The sequence below is a fragment of the Somniosus microcephalus genome, chromosome 27, assembly GCF_052327205.1.
Source record: "Somniosus microcephalus isolate GS21.2 chromosome 27, FLI_Smic_1.0, whole genome shotgun sequence".
In the NCBI taxonomy this organism is placed as follows: Eukaryota; Metazoa; Chordata; class Chondrichthyes; order Squaliformes; family Somniosidae; genus Somniosus; species Somniosus microcephalus.
Genome location: NC_141013.1, coordinates 4,496,649 through 4,509,862, shown reverse-complemented (window position 1 = coordinate 4,509,862; position 13,214 = coordinate 4,496,649). Strand labels below are relative to the sequence as shown.

At 51.4% G+C, this 13,214-nt stretch overlaps 1 protein-coding gene across 1 annotated transcript in view; it reads right to left on the bottom strand.

Annotated features, from left to right (window-relative positions):
* Window positions 1-438: 438 nt before the first annotated feature.
* The window catches only part of LOC147099901 (uncharacterized), a 29,384-nt gene continuing 16,608 nt past the window's right edge, over window positions 439-13,214 (bottom strand). Inside the window, exon 7 of the mRNA XM_085968958.1 lies at window positions 439-630. Coding sequence (XP_085825084.1) covers window positions 439-630 — 192 coding nt within the window. The remainder of the gene's footprint in view (window positions 631-13,214) is intronic.

The following is a 13,214-nucleotide window of genomic DNA, read 5'->3' as shown; positions in this document are numbered from 1 at the left end:
CCAATATGGTTTTGAATGTCCCATTTTGTACTACCCTACCTGCCAGTTTTACCCAGACCAGTCACTCTTTGGTGGAAGGAGATCCTTCTAGCGCCAGATTTCAATTTATTTTTCACTAACCTGTAGTCACATTATCCTGCTTTATTTTAAAATACTCAGGATTTATCTATCTAAGCCACTGAATATTTTATATACAGAAGAAAACGCTGGAAAAACTCAGCAGGCCTGGCAACATCCGTGGAGAGAGAAACAGAGTCAATGTTTCGGGTCGAAACCCTTCGTCAGAACTGAGAAAAAAAGGCAGGAAATGAAAGCCTTCAACAAGGTTCCCTTAACTGTCTTCTCCCTCGCCTGGAGAGACTGAGGTTTCTAACCTTTCCTCGTAGCTCATTGTCAGTACACTTGGAACCCATCTTGTCACACTTCTCTGTAACATTTCTAATACTTGTGCGTCCTACTTGTAGATAATCTCCAGTTAAAAGCGGATAGCCTCCCGAGTAACTGCAATACTCGCCTCTCAAAGTCAGAAGCTGCCATTGGTTTTCCCTCTTTTAAGATGTTGTGAATGACAAACCTTTCCTGGATTGTAGTTAAATTATTGGCCAAAAGCACATCCAGTGCGGCCAGTATCTGGTAAAAGAGAGAAAAGGGAAAGTGTTCAGCTCGTTCAGCACTTGCACTTCAGAGATTTGCATCCAGTGCAACACCCAGGCTCTACAACAAATAAACTTCAACAGCTAGCTGACTCATAGAGCCTGCAACTGGAGGGGCGAATCACTGACAGGAACGTCAACAGCAAATAATTTCTTTATGTGAAGACAAAGGGGCGCATTTGCACAGGGTGGGGGGGGGGGGGGGGGGGATTTGCATGGGGGTTCACACCTAAACCAATATTTCTTTTATTGTTACCCTATTTTAAAAAAAATCCCATTAAGAGTGAAAATCCACCGTAAAGAATGGAAGGGTTCCCCCTTTCCTACTAATACAAGAAATATACCTGCGTGAGACTGCTGTATCTCTGTAACCCACAGGGGCCATCGTGCTCCACGCACATATCCTGCCTCTGCTGCAACGTCCCAGTGTTAAACTCACGTCAAACCATTAATGGATTTCTTTCCAAAAAAAACTGTGCTTTTTTTCCTGCTCAACCAACTGTAGATTCAAACTTGCATTAAAGCAGAACACTCCTCGTGAACGCTGACCTGTTCACATGGGAATTGCTGGATGAAAAAAGACCCAAGGTCCATCGATGGGACTTTCTCCCATCCTGGTAGTCCCATGATATGATAATGGGGTTGTTGACCAATCACAGCGATCAATCTCTATCAATGGGTCTACAATAGACCCAGACATGAGGTGAGCAAAATCCCCAGTGGTGGAGAGCTTTGGGAACCAGGAGTCCAAAGTCACCTGTTCCTCCCGAGCACACTATACTCCCCACACGGCACGTCTCAAATTACTCGTATACTGGATCCCCAAATATTATTTTCTGAAAGAAATCTAATTTGAATTTAAATGAATCGATACCATCTGCTTCCAACATCTCCCCAGGGAGCCTGTTCCATAGATTGACCACTCGCTCCCTGAAATATTGGACCCGATCGTGACTGGAGTGGTTTTCCCAGCGAGGGGAGGGGGAAAGGAGTTACGGTCGGGAAACCTGCTCCCTGTCCCGCCTCTGTGAAAACCAGAAGTGGGCAGGTTCGAGGCGGGCTAGGTTCGGGTTTGAGATTTTTAAACTTTCCCTGCCCACCCGTTTTTGGGGATTGAAAATCCTCTCATCATTTCTGCAGATTAGTTTTGAATTTCTGCGGCAGTGTCAAGCCATGGCTAGGAGGGTAGCAATGTCGCCTCTGAATCAGAAGGCTCAAACCAGAGAGTCTTGAGCACATAATCCAGGCTGACACTTCAGTGCAGTGCTGAGGGAGCGCTGCACTGTCAGAGGTGCCGTCTTTTGGATGAGACCTTAAACCTGTCCTCTCAGGTGGACGCAAATTGTAGGATTCGCAAAAATCCAGGAAAATACAGTCTACATTGTAAAACCCCTGAAATGGCCACATTTTATGAACACAAGATGGAGTTGGCAGATCACATGACTCATTTCAGAAGGACATACCACTGCAGTATCTTAAAGAAACCTGAGTCACCACCGATTAGAAGATTCCAGAACTGACTGCAATTTATATGGTAAAACGGTTACAGTAGTAACGAAGTCAAAACAAAAGTATTTACACCTCAAGGTGTGTTAATTGCTAGCAAAACGCAAACCCATCTCTGAAATCGCAGAGCACAGACAAAACCTATTATCTGTACCAAACTCAGAGGGACACAGGACAGATCCCATTAGTTTCATTTACAAGACATTAAAATAAAGTACCCGCTTTTGTCAAAGCAGCCTGCCCATTACTTTAACAAAAGAAAACCCCTGATTTGGCGCCAAGGGCAAGAAAACAGTATAACTGTTGGGGGAAAAGAGACATTAAAAAAACACAGTTTCACACAGACACGAGGTCAAAGGCAGAGCGAGTGGAGAGGTTCAATTACGGTTCGAGGAGCATGGAGGGCCTACAAGTTCGAGCAGGAGAGCAGGTTCAGGAGCCGGTACCATAAGGAAGATTGGAGATCCCGGACGATACAGGAGCACCAAGGTCAAGGACAGTTTTAAAAACCCTGGTGAGCATAGAGGCCCAACTCCACCTAGCTGATCTAATTGAGGTATATTGTAGAGACGGGAGGGTTTTTAATATTAAGGGCTTTGTAATTCGGGAGTGTTATTCATTCTTCGTTGTGCCGTGCGCTTTCTCCACCCCCGTTTTATTATATCGCTGATCTAGAATTGATGTATTATGATAGTCAAAGTAACTCTTGTGTGTTAAATTTTAGTTCCCATTGAGAGGCGTGTTCATGATTTTTGTCTGCATTGTTTCTTCATTCTCTATGTTTTATTCTCCTTAAAAATAAAGATACCTTTGATTTAAAACTTACCTTGTCTCACCTGATCCATTTGTCTTCCGAGTCACAAGTTGGGCCAACACATCAAGGTGGTCTGGCAATAAGCCCAGTGTCTAGAACCGGTGAGGGGGGAGCGCTTCGGAACCGCTCACGAGCAGTGTGAAATCAAAAACCGATCTCGCACACCACAAGCTCGTTAAAACGACCCCTTACAGAATGGCGACCCAGATGGGACACTGGCTACAGAACCCTTGTGTGGTGGACAAAGACTCGGGTGAGACAGATGTTATGGAGGACAGGTTATCCTCCTACATGTGTGGCAAAGTAAATGTAGCAAAAAAATGGGTATATGACCTGTTAGGAGCTGAGCGTCCCCTAAAGGCAGCCGCCCAGTGGACAGCTAGTAAAGAGCACCGCAAGGGCATTGAAAAAGCGGTGTGGCTTATGTGCTATAAAAAGCAGGTTCTGGTACTGGACCACGCGGTGGCTAGTAAGGAAACCAAAATTAAGCATTTGTCCCGGGAGCTGCAGGAAAAGGTTGCAGCGGAAGGGAAGGTGCTAGTGGCTCTGGAAGCCATAAGCCAAGAGAGGGCAGCGATGGTCCGGGACCATCGGGGGAAGGTAGAAAGGCTGGAGGGCAAGATAGCTGAGCTGGAGGGGAGCGCTAGGTTCAGGGTAGAACACGTAGAGTATCAGGCAAGAGAATCCAGGGAGAAAGAGAGGAGATTAAAAACAGAGATTAGTCGCCTTACAGGGGAACTGAAGGCACAGGAGGAAAAGGTAGGTGAAGTAAAAGCAGCCTATAAGCTGGCCTGCGCTCAAGGGTTTGAGGAGGCAGACCACGGCCCCTGTAGGCAGGAAATAGAAAGCCTGAATCTGGCATTGGCCAGGGCAAAAGGGGATGATATGCCTCATTAGCCCCAAGGTCGGCCAGGCTGAGTTCAACGGTAACCCAAGCAGGGAAGTCCCGCAGGCAGCCCCCAGAACAAAACGGGTTAGGGAACCCGAGATTTCACAGCCACCACCCCTAGCCCCTAGTTTTCCAGAGGTCTGGGATCAGGAGGGGGTGGAGGATGAAGAATCCAAGGTAGACCAGGGTAGCCCGAGAGAGAATCAGGGACCGGGACCGGTGTACCCCGTGACACAACGGAGGTACGGACCACCCGGTGATGACGGGGAACCTGGGGACCTCCAGAACCAATTCCTGGTGCCACACGGTGCGCAACAATTGCGCTCCATGGTGAGCTACATCCCCAAGCTCACCATGAAGGGGGACCCTTCTCTTCACTTTAGGGAGATAGAGCAGGCGGCCTGTGTTAACGACTGCGACGAGGCAGAGAAGGCCAAGATGATGTTGTTCTCCCTGGGTAGCGATCTCCTCCAGACGCTACCCGATGGGTGTAAGAGGGGTCAGGAAAATTATGGCAGGCTGAAGGACGAGATCCTGGAGGCCATGGGGATGAACGAGGGGAGTCCGTTCACCCGGGTGGAGAAAACAGTCCAGCTCCCCGGGGAATTCCCACAGGCGTTCGCGGACAGGCTGTGGCCAGTCTACCAGGGTGCGTGCCCGGGAATGCCGGCGCGAGCGAACCTGGACGGGGACCAGTTAGTCCACTGGCTCAGGTGCCTGATGAATAACTCCCTGCCCCGCGTTCGAACGCAGGCAATGGCCTGGTTCGACCCCCGAAACCCTCTGACCACGGAGGCGACGGTGATCCGCCAACTCACCGTCACCTTTAGAAACGGAAGGGATAGTGAGACACCCCAGCAAAACGGGAAGGTTTGAGAGGTCAGGCCTGGTGACCAGCCCCGTAAAGAGTGGCGCCAGGAAGGGAGCCGTCCCAACCAAAGCCGACAAACGTGCTACGGCTGCGGGAAGGAGGGGCATTGGCGCAGGGACTGTAAGAATCCCTGGAAGGACACAAGGGAAAAGGTCCCCACAGCCCCAGCCCAAGCCCCGGCCGCACCCCCGACCTCTGCCCCAGAGAGAGAGACGGAGCCAACTGTCCCTCCAGAGCTGCTGGACGTGCTGCTGGCTTCAGTGAGGTCATTGGTCCTCACTAAGGGAAAGATAGCAGCCACCACCGGTCCAGCAGTTCCCCCAACCCCTTCCCAAAGTGGCCTGCAATGACTGGAGCCTGTGCAGCCCGTCTATCTATGTGCGCTCCAGTACGACGGATGGAAGAGACCGCTCGTGCAGATGGAGGTAGAGAAGGAAACGGGGACTTATCTGTTGGATACGGGAGCTACATGCACCGTGATCCATACGGAGAATCCCACCACCTCACCTCTGTCTAACGGGGTTCCATACGTCCTATCGGGGTTCACAGGGGCGGAGCAGACGGGTGCGTTCTCCAGGCCACTCTCGATCCGCCTGGGCACACTCCAGACAAAGTGGACATGTGTCCTGGCGAGATGGGATGCGGAGGGAGGGAAGGGGATCCTAGGGGCCGACTTCATCGTGGGCCATGGGATCCTCGTGGACCTCAGGAACCATTGCCTTTGGGGGGCCAACACCGGAAAGGAAAGTGGAGTGGTAGTAATCCCGGGAAAGGATGGGAAGGGAACCCTGTGTACCATGAAGCCGAAAGGGAGTTACGACCTTGGTGAAATGATGGAGGGTATCCCAGAAGTATTTAGAGCTGAGGTGCAGGCTCAGTTAGGTGCGTTCGCCACGCACAAACACGACTGTGGGAGGGTTGCTGGCTTTGAGGTTAGGGTAGATGGGGATCCCATGGCTCGGCCCCAAAAGCAGTGGCTGATATGGAGGTGGCCATATCAGCGCTGGTACAGCAGGGGGTACTGAGGCCTATAGCCACCCATGTGAACTCTCCGCTTTGGCCGGTTAAGAAACCGGACAATTCCTGGAGCGCCACGGTGGACTATCAGGTGTTGAACAGCAACATCCCCGCATATGCCCCCACAGTGGCAGACCTCATTGGGAGTATCCCCGCATCCGCGACCACGTTCACGGTGCTGGATATTTCCAATGGGTTCTGGTCGATCCCTGTGCGGAGGGAGGACCAGTATAAATTTGCCTTTACTTTCAGAGGGCAACAGTATACCTGGAATTCCACAATAGTCCCAGCATTTTCCACCAATGCATGGCAGACAGCCTGAAGGAGTTCAGTCAGCCCCTTCAGTTAGTACAGTACGTGGACGACCTGCTCCTGTTTACCGACACGGTCGGGGAGCACGGCCCACTGCTGGCTGAACTGTTGGAACTACTGACCAGAAGGGGGTTCAAAGTCAACCCAAAGAAAGTGCAGATCGGTCAAAAGGAAGTCAAGTTCCTGGGGCTGACCATCCGCGCCGGAGAAAGGGCCATCGATAGGGCTAGGAGGGAGGCGGTACTGGAGTTACCGGTCCCCGTCACCATAAAGGGTGTGAGGTCGTTTCTAGGGCTAACCGGGTACTGCCGAGACTTCATGGAGGACTATGCGGCCATGGCAGCCCCACTACTCCGACTCCTGCACAAGGGAGTGGAGTGGTCGTGGGATGAAGGATGCCAGGCCGCGTTCGAGCTCCTAAAAAGGAAGCTGCAGACCGCACCAGCCCTGGGAGCGATAGATGGGGGAAGGGAGTTCTTCCTGGAGGTGGCGGCCAGCGGGGACAGTCTGAGTGCTGTGTTGCTCCAGGAGCGACATGGCAAGCTGAGACCCGTGGTTTACTCCTCCAGGGTGCTCACCGACGTGGAGAGGAGCTACTCGGTCTGTGAGCGGCACCTCTTGGCCACACACTGGGCTGTGAAAAGATCCGCCATCTTCACAGGCACCTCCCCCATCACCCTCCTCACACCACACGCCCACCAAGATGCTTTTGGATGGGAGGATTAAGGATGGGACAGTAAGCAGTGCCCGCATTGCGCACTGGACCTACTCCTCTCACAAATGGATCTGCGGGTACGAGGCCTGTGCGAGCCCAGATTAGCCGCCAACCTGGCTTACCCTGGGACAGCCCATCAATGTTCTGTTGAAGGGGTATGGGAGGTCAACGTTGGTCTCCAGGCTGGGATACATCCCACCGGCCGTGAGATTTACGTGGATGGTTCCAGCACAGTATCCGCTGGAAAGCGGCTCACGGGGTTCGGAGTGTATGACCCAACGGCTGACATTGCGTTGGCGATTAAACTCCCCAGTACCATGAGCGCCCAGCAGGCAGAACTGTCTGCTGTGGCGTATGTGGTTACCCATCCCGAAGTTTTCCCTACCCCGTACACGATTTGCTCAGACAGCATGTTTACATGCAATTCGTGTACCGAATACCTGGCCATCTGGTCCCGTCGCGGATTCACTTCCGCGGATGGGAGACCCTTGGTGGTAAAGCCCCTGCTGGAGAAGATCCTGGCAGCCGTGGGGGAGAAGGGTGAGGTCTTCATCCACAAGGTGAAGGCTCACTCCTCCACAGAACCTCGCGGTCAGGGGAACCAGCGAGCTAACGCACTGGCGAGAGAGGGTGCCCAGACCGGCATTTTCTGGGACCCCTACGGGTCCGGACCAGTGGCAGCTGTAAAAGGCAGGGATGGGATCCAGAAGAGTGTAGGGGTAGCGCTAGCCCCGGACCTCAAATCGGTCCAATCTCAGGACCCTGCCCTGAGAGGGGTATTTAACGCGGTTAGCGAGGGGAAGAAAATGGAAGGCCCGTATGGTGCAGCATCCCTGTCCATAAGAGAGGGAATGCTGTTTAAAGAAGAGCAGTGGGTGGTGCCTCAGCAGCACCGGAGGGAATTCCTTCAACTGGCCCATGAGGGACCAGGAGCAGGGCACCCCGGGCCTGAGGTCACCTGGCAGCGGGTGGAACAAGCAGGATGGTGGCCAGGACTCCGGGAGGACGTCCGGGAGTTTTGCGCGAACTGTCTTGTGTGCGCGGCAAATAACCCCGATCCTCACAGGAGGAAGGTGCCGATGGGACACGTTAGGAGGGTAGAGGGACCATGGCAGTCAATCCAAATTGACTATATCGGACCCTTACCCGCCACCCAGGGAGGCTATAAGTACTGCCTCGTTCTGGTGGACGTGTTCTCTAAATGGGTTGAAGCCTTCCCCTGCCGAACAGCCACAGCGTTAGGGACTGCGAGAATCTTGGTGCGGGAGGTGTTCTCGAGATGGGGACTGCCCCAGTTCGTGGAATGCGATCAGGGAAGCCAGCTTACCGGCCAAGTAATGCAGAACACCCTGGTGCTGCTGGGCATTCAGGGGAAATGGCACGTAGCCTACAATCCACAGTCATCGGGGATTGTGGAGCGGATGAACCGCATCCTCAACCTGACCGAGGTGCACCTGCCGGAATGGTGCCCCGTAGAGACGGCAAGGCTGTATCAGGCCTTGCTGAAAGAGACCCTGCAGAAGTTTTACGAGTTTGACTTCGCGGGGGTCAATAGAACCGAACTCTACACCGAGGGCCACAAGGAATGGGAGCAATTGTGGAGACAAAGAAGGGGCGCAGTGAACGACTGGTTCACAGGGTTTAACACTGGGTCGTCCATCATAAATAGTATGGACGACATCGAATTGCAACGGCAGGTTAACGGGTTAAAGACCCAGTTGAGGGGGATCCTCACGGACGAAAATCGGGTGGTGGGTTCGGAGCTCCACGAGGACCAGGCTATGACTCTCCATTTAAAAGAAATCATAGCAGAGCTGGAGAAGCAGGCTCGGACGGTCAACACTCTCATTAGGGAGGACAGGAACGCCTCAGATCAGGCTGCCCAGAATGAGGTGTGCGTACTATACGGAGCATGGTTGCTGGGCGAGGGCCGCAGCAATCTGGAGGACTTAAAACAGGGTTTGGTCCCCTCCTGGATCAGTAACAAACACCTCGCAGCCCTCCACCCCTTTGAGAACGCGTTGAGTCCGTGCCAGCTCCGGCTCGCTTCTGAGGCCTACCCAGTCCCGGTGGACTGTGGTCGCTCCAACCACACCATCATGGGGGTCGTCGTGCGGATCCCAGTAATGAGTAGGGCGGCCCGACCTGCGCCGGTGTATAGGGTGGTGAACATTGGAGTCATTCGGGGGGGAGCACACGTCCGTTTCGCAGAGGTCCCGCCCTACGTCATTAAGTGGGAGCATGCTATGACGGGGACTCACCTCTTGGGGTGCCGTAACCGGGGAGCACACATAATCCTGTGTCCCCAGCACTTGAATGCCTATTCAACACCACAGTGCGGGTTCAGTTCTGCTGACGCTAAGCCTATCAATTGCACCATGGAAGCCATGGCACAGGACCATGTTCCCCCACAGGTGGCATACATAGGAGGTGGGACATATTGTGTCGCCACCGCAGCGTCTCACTACCGGCACGGACAGCACGGCTGGTGCGCGGTCAGTGAAAGCAGCTTCTGTTTCAAACCCGAGGCAGTAGTTCAAGTGGCACAGCTGCGGATTATCCCGATCCCTGAACCATCCACTGTTCACCTCACTGTCAAGGAGAACTTCATCGATCTCCAGAAGTACGTGGCCCACTTTGGTTTCACAATTCCCCCTCTCCCAGAACATTTAACCGAACTGCTGAAAGCAGTTACTGTCTCTCAGAAGCACTTCTTTACTTTAGAGCAGAAAACCACCGACATAGGGGCAAAAATCCAAGACATAGTGGTTCCACCATGGTGGGACCTTTTTGATAATATAGAGATCCCATCATGGGTCAGACTGGCTTCCCACGTCTTAGTGGTGTGCCAGGTAGGGATCGTTCTGTACCTGGTCTGTGTCCAGTGTAGGAGGAAGGGACACGACAGGGAGTTCCCTAGTCAGCGGAATTGGCGGGGCCACTATGTCAGCATAAACGGGGACTCGCCCGTGTAGCTAAATGTTCTTATTCCATCTGTTTTTGGTGTATTATAACAAAGATTGTGTTGCGTCGGGTTATGACTCTAAGGTGAGTCTGTACATAGCATAAATGTTTCTCCGGTAGGGGATATCTACTCAACTCCATTTTCGGGATGAGGAAAGTGCGTGTGCAAGGTACACTCCATAGTCAGGTAAACTACGGGGAAGGTCAGTTGGGGGGGGTAACTGTTGAGTCTGTGCTTTCAAATGTAGTTATGCTGAATAACTGGACACAGACTACAGAAATACTTAAACAGGTCTTTAGTAACTGAGGGTCAGGGCTGAACTGGAATACACTTTGCTCCACAGGGTTTATATACCGGTGTGGTCACCACCGGTACTACAATGTACAGGAGCCATCAAAAAGTAGTCCATCACCTTAAGGTATCCTCTTAAGGTGGTACAGGTTACATACACTACAATTCCTCCCCTTTTAGCTTAACAGTGTACACCCCAATTTAAACATTACATGGATAACATATATACAACTTTCACACAAAACTGTTCAAAGATTCAGTCTCTGAGGAGGCCTCCTGATCCGGGCCGGATAACGCCTTTCAGGGGTCTCTGGTTCTCGTTGCTGGGGTGACTCATCCATTTGATCTCCTATGGATTGAACATCATCATGTACGTTCGAGTCTGAGGTAGATGCTACAGGCTCAATAACTTCTTCAACTGGTGTCTCTGCCGTAGACATGGGGTCGACCCTTGTTCTCGATTCCACAAGTTGGTCAGCATGACGTCGTATTACGTTCTCTCCAACATCTACCGTGTACATCAAGGGTCCTTATCGGGCACGAATTGTTCCGGATTGCCATTTATCATTCCTATAATCCCTGGCCAACACTGGTTGTCCTATTTCGAAACTCCGAGTGGCCTTGTTATTTACGTGCTGGAATTGCTTGTTTTCGACTTCCCTACGCACATTGGGTTTTAACAAATCCAACCGGGACCGCAACCTCCTGTTATAGAACATTATGGCAGGGCTTTGATTTGTCACTGCATGCGTGGCGTTTCGATATGCCATCAGGAAATTGTCCACCTTGTGTTGTAGTGGAATGTGGTCTTCGCTCATGGCCTTTATCGCCTTTTTGAACGTTTGTACAAATCTCTCGGCCAACCCATTGGTAGCCGGATGATATGGGGCAGATGTATAGTGTTTCACCCCATTCTTTTTCATGAATTTCTGGAATTCTTCTGACACGAACTGTGGTCCGTTGTCTGAACATATTTGTTCCGGCAACCCATTCCTTGCAAATATGGTTCTTAGAACTGCGATCGTCTTTTCAGAGGTAGTGGTCGACATCTTAATCACTTCTGGCCATTTAGAATGTGCGTCTACCGCTATCAAAAACATGGAATCCATGAATGGACCTGCAAAGTCGATATGCACGCGTTGCCATGGGGTTGAAGGCCATTCCCACGGATGCAGCGGTGCAATTGGAGGTGCGTTTTGAACTTTTTGGCACCCTGAGCAGCTTTTAGTCAGATCCTCTATTTGTTTGTCGATACCTGGCCACCACACATAAGCCCTAGCAAGGCTTTTCATCTTGACTCCCCCCAGATGACCTTCATGCAGTTCCTTCAGAACTCTCTCCCTTAATTTAGGAGGAATAATCACCCTTGTTCCATACATCAATGTTCCTTGACAGACGGACAGCTGTTCTCGTCTGGCTGAGAATGCTGGTAACAGTGGGTCGCCATGTGCTGGCCATCCCTTCACTGTCAAATCGTAGACCCGAGACAGTGTCGGGTCGTTTCGGGTCTCTCTCTCAATACTCGCATTGGTGACTGGTAAGCATTCGATGATGGTCGAGTGAAATATCTCGACAGGGTCAACTGCCGGTGCCTCTTCCGCTGTAGGTAGTGGCAGGCGCGACAGCCCATCAGCATTACCATGTTGCTTTGTACCTTTGAATTCGATATCATATTGATGTGCCCCTAGGAAAAGGGACCATCTCTGAAGCCTCTGCGCCGTCATAACCGGAACACCCTTCTTAGGGTTAAAAATGGAAACCAACGGCTGGTGATCTGTCAGCAGCGTAAACTTTTGGCCTTGCAGGTAATGGTTAAATTTCTTAACTCCCCACACGAGGCTGAGAGCCTCCCTATCTATCTGAGCATAGTTGCGCTCTGCGGAGGTCAATGATCTGGATGCGAACACGACTGGCCTTTCCAAGCCATTTGGCAACTTATGTGAGAGCACTGCCCTGATACCATATGGAGAAGCATCACAAGCTAAGCGAATAGGCAGCATTGGGTTAAAGTGAGCCAACACTTCCTTAGAGGTGATCAGTGCCTTGCTTTTTTGAAAAGCCCGCTTACAATCCTCGCTCCACTTCCATGGTACTCCCATTTGCAAAAGAGTGTTCAGCGGGTGTAACACCGTGGATAAATTTGGAAGAAACTTGTGGTAATAGTTAACCAACCCAAGGAACGACCTCAACTGGGATACATTTTCCGGAGCGGGAGCTTTCACAACAGCTTCGATCTTGTCAGGTGACTTATGGAGCCCCTCCTGGTCAATGACGTGGCCGCAGTACGAGATTCGCTTTTGAAAGAACTCACATTTCTGGCGATTAACTCTGAGTCCATATTCTTTCAATCTGGTGAGCACCTGCTCCAAATTCGCGAGGTGCTCCTCATCATCATCTCCTGTAATCAGAATGTCGTCCAGGTAGCATTGTGTGCCTGGAATTCCCTGCAATACCTGCTCCATGGCCCTTTGCCAAATCGCTGGAGCCGATGCCACTCCAAAAACCAGTCTATTATACCGATATAAGCCCTTATGTGTGTTGATCGTGAGATACTGGCGTGACGCTTCATCAACTTCCATCTGTAGGTACGCCTGCGCCAGGTCTATCTTGGTGAAGTGTTTCCCGCCAGACAGCGAAGCGAAGATATCTTCAATCCGCGGAAGCGGATATTGCACCGTGTGAAGAACTGGATTAACAGTGATCTTGAAATCGCCACAGATGCGAACCTTCCCAGGTTCCCCCGGCTTGTTGCTCAACGAACGCTTCATGACGGGAACAATGGGTGTGGCCCATTCGCTCCAGTCCACCTTTGACAGTACTCCTGAACGTTCTAGCCCTTCCAGCTCTGCTTCCACAGCAGGTCGTATCGCATAAGGTACCGGTCTGGCTTTGAAAAATTTTGGGTTTGCATGTTCTTCAACCTTGATGTTTGCCGTAATTCCTTTCAGTGTTCCCAGTCCCTGTTGGAACACCTCCTTAGCATCGTCCAATATTTTGGACAGCCGTTTAGGTTTGATGTCGTCCTCTTTACAGGAATCTACAGTTAGCGCTTGTATGGAATGCCAGTCCACATTTATTCTCCGGATCCATTCCTGTCCCAGTAGTGGCGGACCTCCATCAGGTAACACATACAAGTCCATTTCCTGACTTTCTTTACCATTGTAGACCACATTTACCTTTA